The 10,951-nt window shown below is 43.5% G+C and overlaps 2 protein-coding genes across 2 annotated transcripts in view; one reads left to right on the forward strand and one right to left on the reverse strand.

Annotated features, from left to right (window-relative positions):
- The window catches only part of LOC138747333 (aryl hydrocarbon receptor repressor-like), a 314,193-nt gene extending 311,296 nt beyond the window's left edge, over positions 1-2,897 (reverse strand). The window contains exons 1-2 of the mRNA XM_069906446.1: positions 2,666-2,897; positions 2,285-2,357 (exon numbers count right to left, since the gene is read on the reverse strand). Coding sequence (XP_069762547.1) covers positions 2,285-2,346 — 62 coding nt within the window. The 5' untranslated portion in view covers positions 2,347-2,357; positions 2,666-2,897. The remainder of the gene's footprint in view (positions 1-2,284; positions 2,358-2,665) is intronic.
- The window catches only part of LOC138757332 (small nuclear ribonucleoprotein-associated protein B-like), a 26,060-nt gene continuing 17,233 nt past the window's right edge, over positions 2,125-10,951 (forward strand). The window contains exon 1 of the mRNA XM_069924507.1: positions 2,125-2,367. Coding sequence (XP_069780608.1) covers positions 2,125-2,367 — 243 coding nt within the window. The remainder of the gene's footprint in view (positions 2,368-10,951) is intronic.

The following is a 10,951-nucleotide window of genomic DNA, read 5'->3' on the forward strand; positions in this document are numbered from 1 at the left end:
GTCAATGTGGACAGGCTTTTTCTACTGAGAGTGGATTCAAACAAGAGGACATGGATTGAGAGTAAAAGGGGAAAATAAGGGAAATATGAGGGGGAATATCTTTACACAGAGGATGGTGGGGGGTGTGGAATGAACTTCCAGCAGTGGTGGTAGAAACCAGATCGATGTTAATATTCAAGGAAATGTTGGATAGGTATATGGACGGGAGAGGTGTGGAGGGTTATGGGCCAAATGCGCGTCAGTGGGACCATGTGGGAGAAGATGTTTGGCATGGACTAGTAGGGCCAAACTGGCCTGTTTCTGCGCTGTAAATGGTTATATGGTTATTATCTGGTTATACGCCTGGCCCCATTGCTGCGCATTGTCCCAGTCAGCTGGATTTGCCACACCACCTATCCTCCTTAAATTTTTTAAAATTAAATTTTTATAAAAATTGAGACATACAGCATAGTAACAAGCCATTTCGGCCCACAAGCCCATGCCACCAAGTTACACCTGATTAACCTACATTCCCGGTATGTTTTGAATGGTGGGAGGAAACCAGAACCCCTGGGGAAAACCCAGGCAGACACGAACATACAAACCCCTTACAGACAGTTTTGAACCACAGTCCTGATCACTGGCACTTCCACAGCATTGTACTAACTGCAACCCTTATGGAAATGTATGGATACAAAGCTAAGGAAACTTTCAATGGTTTTCCTTCTGAAAATAATTCATTGTGAGTAGTTTCTACTTTTGGTCAAATTAAAAGGAGCCCTCCACATCAGATCCTTCAACCCCAGCACATGCTAAGGAGTGATGGGGAGATTTGAGGGGGGGGGGGGGATGGTCACCCATCTCTTTGCAAACTATCTAGGAATCTGCAGAGATGATTCTTGACACGATTCATCCCCAGCAACAGCGTGACAGAAGACATTCTGACCCAGAGGCTGTTCCTGGGGACACGCTCAGAGTCCAACATCCAGAACTGCTGGGTGATGACTGGTGACAGGGCCTGAAACTTGTTGGTCTTCCAGCACAGGGAGAGAAATTATAATGTGTGTCTTTGTCAAGTCATTCGAAACCCTTACATTATTATGGCTCATTTCAATCATTACAAATAATTTAAAATATTTACATTTTTAATTCAGTAATGCAAACATTTCCTATTTACAAGCAATTAATTCAGTGAATAAAGCAATCATTTATAATACCTGCATTAATAAAATGAGAATACATATATATCATTAAGTTTACATTTAAATATTCAAAAGTGAAACAGGAAGGATATGTATTGTAGATTAGACTTTGACATGTATTTGCATATTTAAAGATCTATTCAGTGGTTCTCAACCTATTTCTTTCCACTCACATTCCATTTTAAGTAATCCCTAAACCATTGGGCCTCTGTGATGAGTAAGGGTTTGGTTAAGGTGGGATGCAGGTGGGAAGAAAAAGTTTGAAACCCACTGTTTTAATCATATCTCATTGACTCGTTATGTGCACAGTTTCAGAACTCCAAAGGAAATGGCCCAATGGCAATTTTTCTCAAGCCAAATATTTCAGTCACAATTGGGTCGAGAGCAGTGATTCTCAGCCTTTCCCTTCCCACCCATATCCTACCTTAAGCCATCTCTTACTCATCACAGAGCACCTACTCCAGTGGTTCTCAACCTTTTTCTTTCCACTCACATCCCACTTTAAGTCATCCCTAGGCCATCGGTGCTCTGTGATGAGTAAGGGGTGGCTTAAGGTGGGATGTGGGTGGGAGGGAAGGTTGAGAATCTCTGCTCTGGACCCAATTGTGTCTGAAATATTTTGCTTGAGAAAAATCGTCATTAGCCCATTTAACTTTGGAGATCTGAAACCGTGCACATAAGGAGTCCACGAGGGATGATTAAAACAGTGGGTTTCAACATTTTCTTCCCACTCATATCCCACCTTAAGCCACCACAGAGCCCCAATGGCATAGAGATTACTTAGAGTGGGAAGGGAAAGGTTGAGAACCACTGAAGTCTATCTCTGTAATGTCTGTGTGTGCGTTTAAAACTCGAACTCTGTAATAACGTCAATCTATATTTGGAAATATATTAAATGTTATCTGACTTTACAAGTTAATGAGCTCAGTTATGACCACTTAAAATGCCACCCGGTAAACGTTGTCCTTCGAGCCGACTGCAAATCTCGCCAGGATTTCCCAGCGTCGTTGTGTGCATATTAGGCGTTCAGAGAGGGGCGCATTGGGGAGCACATCTCTCGAGCCGAAGGCAACATAGGACCGTGCCGCCCGGCCAATACTCACTGTTTCTGGATGGGTTTCCTCCGCTTCCTGCCCGCGTACATGCAGTCTCCGAGGGGAACCATGGCTGTGCCTCCTGCCAACAGGTACAGGTGTCCGCGTTAGTTTCCCGGGCTGCCTCTCCAACCCCCGCTGCCCCGCTCTCGACAGTCGACTGGCTGGACGCCAGGTCCAGAATAACAGCTCCCTCTTGACCCTGGCAGTGTTGTGTCCTGTACCCCGGACCGGCTCTCCCAGCTTGCGCGGGAAAGTCATCCATACTCAGCAGATACTCTGCGATAAATATTAAAAGAAAAAGGGTGCAGAGTCCCTCTGCGCTGGGACTCTCGGAGCCGACCTGCGCATTCCCCTCACCTCTGCAATTCCAGGGTGCAATCGGCTTACCTGCCCTGGGGTAAGCGCTTGGCGCTGCCGCGCTGTGTAGCGCCCTTCCCTGCGCCCACCCGGTTTACACTGAACACACGCGCGCTGAATCCAATCCGCCACCACGGGTCTGACGGACTTGGTCGACGATCATGTTGGGGATTCAAATGTGCAGCCTCGAGGGATGGTTTTTTTTTTGCGGCAATAAATCACCCCACCCCAAGCCAGGCTCCCCTCTTCCTTGGATCTCAGGTACCGGATCCAGTGTCAACACAAAAGCGCTGCACGCAAATTGTCAGAGCTGAGCGCCGAGTGACCCGCTACTGAAACCAAGCTCCCGCCGCAGAGAGCGTTGGCCGGTAACCGCAGCCTTGCTTGGATTTGGTTTGGTTCTCCGTGTCCCGCTTTGCAAGATAATACAACCCCGAATCATGCGTTTGCTGGGTGCCTCCGAGCCTCGACCATTGCCAACTCCCCTCCACCTCCTCCCCCCACCGTGTACCTTGTTAATTAAAAGTCGAAAGATAAAAGTTCAGTTTACCAAAAACAAAATGCCTCGGCGACTAAAACAACGTTTTAAATTAGTGGTTCTCAACTTTTTTTCTTTCCACTTGCATCCCACTTGAAGTCATTCCTTTGCCGTCGGTGCTCTGATTCATAAGGGATTGCTTAAGGTTGGATGTGGGTGGGTGGGTAGGGAAGGTTGAAAATCACTGTTATAGACCCAATTGCTACTGAAATATTTAGAAAAATAGTCGTTGGCCCATTTCCTTTGGGGTTCTGAAACCGTGCACATTAGGAGTCCAGGAGGGGTGATTAAAACAGTGGGTTTCGCCTTGTTCTTCCCACCTTAAGCAATTCCTTACTCATCACAGAGCACCAATGGCATAGGGATTACTTGTGAGTGGAAAGAACAAGTTTGAAACTTGCTGTTTTAATCATCCCTCATTGACTCGTTATGTGCAAGGTTTCAGAACTCCAAAGGAAATGGGGCAATGACAATTTTTCCTCAAGCAAAATATTTCAGTCACTGAGCGTGAGTAAGAAGTCCCCTTTTCCACTGGCGTCCCAGTTAATTGACTGTGCAGTGTCCCAGGATAGGAAGCCCTTTGTGTTGGGCCTCCCTGAACTGGGACACTAATTGTTTTTCCACTGTACATGCTCATCCCCGGTGAGCAGAGTTTTCTATCTTCCACTGGAAATGGGTGAAGTTCGGCCCTCCCTTTTCCACTGGTTTTATCAGCAAAGACCGTGGATACAAGTAGGGGTCGAGGCGGTTAATCTCTGTTGTGAAATGATGTCTTTTGACACCCACGTTCAGACAGTGATCCTTTTCCAATAGACCCCATCCCAGTTAATTTCCTACTTAATTCCTGGGACAGGGTGCCAGTGGAAAAGCTGTTCACCACTACTCTGAACTGTGAGCTTCAAACTACTGAAGTGTACTGGTCAAAATAACCTTCCCATGACATCAAACCTTAAAAGTTCTCCACTCACCAAACAGCTCAAAAGGTTGCTATTGTATCACTTAGTTTTAGTCTCATCTTATGCATGGAAGTGGGCATAAAGTTGCATTAGTAAAGTTTGCAATGAGTTTTTCAAGAAGATTTTGGAGTGTGATTTCAGGAGTATTTTTCTCACATCCTGCCTTTTTTAAAAATAAACTTCTTTTGATCTCTCATTCATCACAATGTTGGATTGTAGTGCTGGGAAAGAGGGCTGTTCCCTATTTAAACACTGGGAAGAGCCATTGTCATCAAGTCCATTCTGATTTATTGCTGGTCATTGATACCAACAATGTCCCCAGCCACAAGTTAACTACTCCCCTATTTAACCCGAGATGCCTTTCCAATCTATATCCTTGGGGTTACCAAGACCACCTCCTTCTTCTTCATAGTGATCCTATATTTTTTTAATAAATGGGTCCCAATTTTGAAATGCTGCCTTATATTCCAGCCTCCCAACATCTCAGCTCTGACCTCTTCCAGTTCTACAACTGGATAACTCTGAGCTTGGACCATTGCCAACTTCCCCCCGTCTACTTTCACCAATATGGAGAAGGATTATTGATCCTGAACGCACGTTCTGCCTGATCTGTGGAGTGTTTATGCTAGTTTTATTTTAGAGTTTCAGCAATTGCACTTCATCAACCATCCTCAACCCCTGAGCTCCTCCATTTCTGATCTCATGCACTTCTCATGGTTAACTGGTCCTTAGCCCACTGCTCTACTCATTATACACCCATGACTGTGCGGCCAGGCACAATTCCAATGCTATCTACAAGTTGGTCAATGACACCGCAGTTGTCGGCAGAATCACAGATGGCAATGAGGAAGCGTCCAAGAGGGAGGTCGATCAGCTCGGTGATCAAAACCAAGGAGATGATTGTTGACTTCAGGAGGCAGTCAGGGGAACATGACCCAGTCCTCATCAAGGGGTCAGTAGTGGAGAGGGTCAAGAACTTTAAATTCATGGATGTCAACATCTCCAAGGATCTGCCCTGGAGTCTCCATGTCAATGCAATCATGAAGAAGGCTCACCAGTGGCTATACCAGTGGTTCTCAACCTTTTTCATTCCACTCACATACCACTTTAAGTAATCCCTATGCCATTGGTGCTCTGTGATTAGTAAGGATTGCTTAAAGTGGGAAGAGAAGGTTGCGAACCACTAGTTAGTCTCAATTGTTACTGAAATATTTAACTTGAGAAAAATTGTCATTGGCCCATTTCCTTTGGAGTTCTGAAATCGTGCACATAATGAGTCAATGAGGTACAATTAAAACAGTGGTTTTCAAACTTTTTCTTTCCACCCATATCCAACCTTAAACAATTCCTTACTAATTGCAGAGCACCGATGGCATAGGGTGATATGTGAGTGGAAAGGAAAAGTTTGATAACCACTGGGTTACACTTTGTGAGGTGTTTGAGGAGATTCGGTACGTCTTGAAAACCCTCTACAGGAGGACCATGGAGAGCATTCTGGCTGGTTGCATCAGTGCCTGGTAAGGAGGTGCCAACTCTCAGGACAAGATTAAAAATTTCAAAGAGTTGTTACCTTGGCCAGCAACTTCATTCCACCGAGGAGGTGGAATGAAGCATTGTCTTAAAAAAGCAGCCTCTATCCTCAAAGACCCCACCACCACCCAGGCTATGCCCTCTTCACTCTGCTACCAACAGGGAAAAGGTACAGGAGCCCAAGGACGAGCACTCAACGACACAAGGACAGCTTCTTCCCCGCTGCCATCAGATTCCTGAATAATCAATGAACCAAAGACTTTGTCTTTTTATTTTTCTTGAAATGTGGTTTATAGAAATGCTTACACTGTGATACTGCCACAAAAGAACAAATTTCATGACATGTTCTGAGAATAAATTCTGATAGGGATTCCTTCAGCTACCTTGACCCTTGAGCATTCTCTCTGTAAATGTTTTAAGCTATTACGGTTTCTCTTTTTAGATTGGCAGCGCACAATCAAGTTGCAGCCATCTAACGCAATGCCTTTGAACATAGGTTGATATCAGATGTTGCCTTATCACTCTCCTGTGAAACACCTTGGGATGCCCTTATTATTTAAAGGTGCCAGAATAATAAATGCAAGTTGTTCCTAAGGTCACATGGAAGGGAGTCTTCAAACATCCTGACCTCGCAGCAAGGAGTAGTAATGTTTGGGCAAACATGTTCAAAAAACATGACATTAGAGAAGAATACCAGCCAAATTAAAACCAGTGGGAAAGTTTGAAAGTGATAATCAGATGTATTTTCATGGCGTCTTAATCAACTTATTCCAAGCATCTGATTCTCATTTATACCAACTTATGGAGAACAGCGACCTCTGCTGGGTAGATGCCTTAATACAATCCTGACTTTTATAAATTTGAATATTGATGCTGCAATTTTCTTTGATAACAATGCCTTGGCCAATGTGTAGTTCTCAACTATTTGTTGGTTGTAGCATCCATCCATCCACCAGTAAAGCTAAGTTACCATTTTGTCTTTTCATAAACAAGTTGGGACTACGTCTCATTGTTCTACAACTTTTGTTACATTTTACATTAACATTGAAACAAAATGGAGACTTGGAACAAGATACCAATCGGTTAGGATGTTATTGGTTGATTGATTGATGCAACTGCCCTAAGTCTAAGTGTGTGAGTTTTATTATACGGTCGTGTTATAAAATTGGATATTTTGTTTAAAATTATTCAATGGTCCTGCACCTAGGGGGTTAAATCCAGGCAGCACGGTTAGCCTAGCGGCCAACGCAACGCTGTTACAGTGCCAGCGACCAGGCTTAGAATCCGATGCTGTCTGTAAGGAGTTTGTATGTCCTCCCCGTGTCTGTGAAGGTTTTGTCTGGGAGCTCCAGTTTCCTCCCACCCTTCAAAACATACAGGGCTTTTAAGTTAATTGGGCGTAATTGGGCAATGGAGGCTTGAAAGGGCCTGTTACTGTGCTGTATGTCTACATTTTATCTGTGGAATTTAAACAGATGCAAAATGAGGGGAGAAGGTCAACAATTAGTTTGATATTTAGACTCCATGGGATGCCTTAGTTGTGTGCACATATACACATGAATGAAGTATCTGAACGTCTTTTAACAAAGGAGGAGTTTAAAAACTTGTCAATTGCCAGATGGCTTCAGGGTTTAATGTGTAGGATGCAACTCAGATGGCATTTTGGGATAGCTCTTTTCTGTATTTTATGGTCTCTGCATTCACAGTAGTTTCAAGATACAAAATGGGACAATGGATTGGAAGGCAGGATGAAAACAATTGGGCCCTGTTGCATTGAAGGAAGCACTTCCTTTCTGTGGACCTTGCCTGTAATAACACTTTCCGTGCCACAAACGAAGGAAGAATTTTTACGCCGCCCTATTCTGAAATCGAAATCAAACTTCATGGCCCAATTTCCTTGGCACTTGCCTTCTCTCACACTCTCCTAATCTGGAGATATAGAACTTGTTAGCCAAATGATTCTGTTTAAGCAGCAAAGAGTCCTCAATGACACTGTGGAATGAAAAGATACATTGGAGATCCTCCATCCTGGAAATGTTCTTTGTTGTTTTCTAACCCAACTTAAATGGCCCCTCGTTCTTTTTGACATTCCAGATTCCATCAACGTTCCTCAGAAATTTTATCAAGATCTTACCACCTACTTCAGGGGAAACAAATAGGTTTAGATAATCTCAACTCATAACCCAACCCACAAAGTCCTGACAACAATTGTGCATCTGGACTGCCTTTTTATTGCAGTTCCAATCTATCCTCTACATTGAGGTGCAATGCCTACAACTGTAATCTGTGCTCCATGTGATGTCTCCCCAGGACTTCCTGTAGCTCTTGGGAAGAATTCTGGTTTAGATTAAAAAATGTAATTTTTTTTGGCATCTGGATAACTTCTTTTCATTTAGCCAGTACACTGTCATGGTACCTGCACATTGATCCTTTCATTTATTTGCATCTCCACGTTCACTGTCTTTTATACTTGCGTCTGACATTTCCCATTTGTGTAGATAGGAGAAGGGGTGAGGTCCTGAAGAGTTAGGAAGCTGAAAAGCAGGAACCCAAGGCTGGTAATCTCTGGATGGCTGTGTGTGCCACACGCCAGTGAGGGTAGGAACAGGAATCGTGGCAGGTGAATTCATGGCTGAAGAGTTTAGTGCAGGGGTTCAGATTTGTGGATCTCTTCTGACCTGTACAAAAAGGAGGTGCTGCACCTGAACTGGAGAGGGACCAATATCCTGGTGGGAATGTTTGCTAGAGCTGATGGGGAGGGTTTAAACTAGTTTGGGGGGGGGGGGGGGAACCAGAATGTGAGGGCAGAGATTCGCGCAGAAGGTCAAAAGCATGATACAATGTGTTGTGAATTTGTGAGGAAGGGACAAACAGGGGAGGAAATATTTGGAGGGTTTAAAATATTTCAACACCAGAAGTATCAGAAATAAAGGAGGTGAACTTAGAGCATGGATCAGTATGTGGAACTATGATGCTGTGGCTGGTACAGAGACTTGGGTGGCAGAAGGACAGAATTGACTGATGCAGGTACCAGGCTTTAGAGGTTTTAAAAAGGATTGGGTGGGAGGTAAAAGAGGGGGGTGATGGGAGTAGCATTACTGTTCACAGCTGCAGAAAGAGGGGACGCTGCAGAAGGAATGCTTATTGAGTCAGTGTGGGTGGAAGGCAGAAGTAGGAAGGGAGTCTTCTATAGGCCCCCAAATAGCTCTGAGGAGCAGATAAGTAGGCAGATTTTGGAACAGTGCAGAAATAATAGGGTTGTTGCTATGGGAGCTTTCAACTTACCAAATGTTGACTGGCACCTCCTGACTGCAAGAGAGGTAGGTGGGGCAGAATTTTTCAAGTGTGACCAATAAAGATTCCTGACACAGTGTGTGGACTAGCTGACTGGAGAAGAGACAACACTGGATCTAGTACTGGGTAATGAACCTGATCGGGTGGTGGACCTCTCGATGGGGGAGCATTTCAGTGATACTGACCACAACTTCCTGAGCTTTAACATAGCTATGGACAAGGATAAAAGCAGAGAAAGTGTTTAATTAGGGAAGAGCGCATTACGATGGGATGAGGCAGGAACTGGGGAGAGTAAACTGAGAACAGAATGTTCACAGGAGAAAGCACAGAACTAATGCAGAGAATGCTTAGGGACCACGTGTACCTGTTTTAAGATAGGTCTGTCCAGCTGAGACAGGGAAAAGATGGTAGGAAAAGGGAACCATGAATGACGAACCAGGTGAGGAAGATGGAAGCATACATTAGAGTTAGGAAACAGGAAAGGCTCATGAGAAATATACGGTAGCCAGGAAGGACCTTTTCTTCTTTTTCAATATATTTATTAACATTGAAGTTTCACATCCAAAAGTATAGAGTACATAAGGATATATGTTAAAATTCAAAAAGATAAATTACACTTAAATATCATTACATCAAAGGAATTCCTCATTGTAATCAAACAGATTACATTGCATTAATATTATGCTATTTTATTATAAAAAAGGAAAATCTAAACCTGTAATGCACATCCAAAGAATTGTTGATCCAAACCAAGGCTTTTTTTAACTAAAAGACTGGAGCGTATCACAAGTAGGTCGACCAGACCAGAATGACCTGGTCTGACTAGGAGCAATCCTTTAAGACCTGCCAGTAGGTGTGGCTACACTCTCAATCAATCACAGTCATCCTACACTACCATCTGTACATATACACATTGGTGATAGAATCTGTACTATCACAAAACCCAAGAAATAAGCGGTTTTGCCAAAAAAAGACTGAATTTTTATCAGAGGGATGAATTACTTAATTAGTCAACCTTTATAACAAATCAAAGATTATAAAAGTAACTCAAAAAGGGTCCCTCCAGGAAGGAACAAGAAAGGAATTGGGAGAGCTTGAAGGGGGTACGAGAAGGACTTGGCAAGTAGGATTAAGAAAATCCTGAAGGAGTTCTATACATATATGAAGAACAGAAGAATGACGATGGTGAAGGTAAGGCTGCATAAAGACAAAGGGAGGCAATGTGTAACTGGAGGCAGAGGAGGTAGGTGAGGTGGGGGGGGGGGGGGGGGAAGGTCCTAAATGATTGCTACAGTATTCACCAGAGAAAAGGACCTTGGTAAAAGTGAGGTCAGAATACATGTTGAGATTAAGAAAGAGGAAAAAATGGATTTTCTTAAAAACATTAGGATTGACGAGTCACCAGGACCAGATGAGATTGCTTTGGAAAAGGAGCAAAGAGATTCATGGGGCACTGGCAATGATCTTTCCGCCCCATAGAGGAAGTGTTGGAGGATTGGAGAATGACAAATGTGATCCCTTTGTTCAAAACGGATATTCGGAAGAATTCTGGGAGTCTTCCATCAATGGTGGGAAAGGATTTTTAAGGGATAGGATTTATGAAGATTTTGAGATGTGACCGTAATGCTATTCGTTCCAAGTTGATTATGGAGAAGGATAGGTCTGGGCCTCCAGATGAGATTCTAAATCGGAGAAATGCCAATTTCGAGGAAATGTGAAAGGGTCTAGAATGCGTGCAGCGAGATAAGTTATTTTGGGGCAAGGATGTGCGAGGTAAGTGGAGGACCTTCAAAGGTGAAAGTTTGAGAGTACAGTGTTTGTATATCCTGTCAGGATTAAAGGCAAAGTTAGCCACCATAGGGAACTTCAGTATTTGAGGAATATTGGGGATCTGGTTCAGAAGAAGAGGTGTATAACAGGTATAGGTGACATGGAACAAATGAGGTATTTGAGGAGCATAACAAATGGAAGAAAAATGTCAAGAAAGAAATCAGGAAG

The sequence above is a fragment of the Narcine bancroftii genome, chromosome 1, assembly GCF_036971445.1.
Source record: "Narcine bancroftii isolate sNarBan1 chromosome 1, sNarBan1.hap1, whole genome shotgun sequence".
NCBI lineage: Eukaryota > Metazoa > Chordata > Chondrichthyes > Torpediniformes > Narcinidae > Narcine > Narcine bancroftii.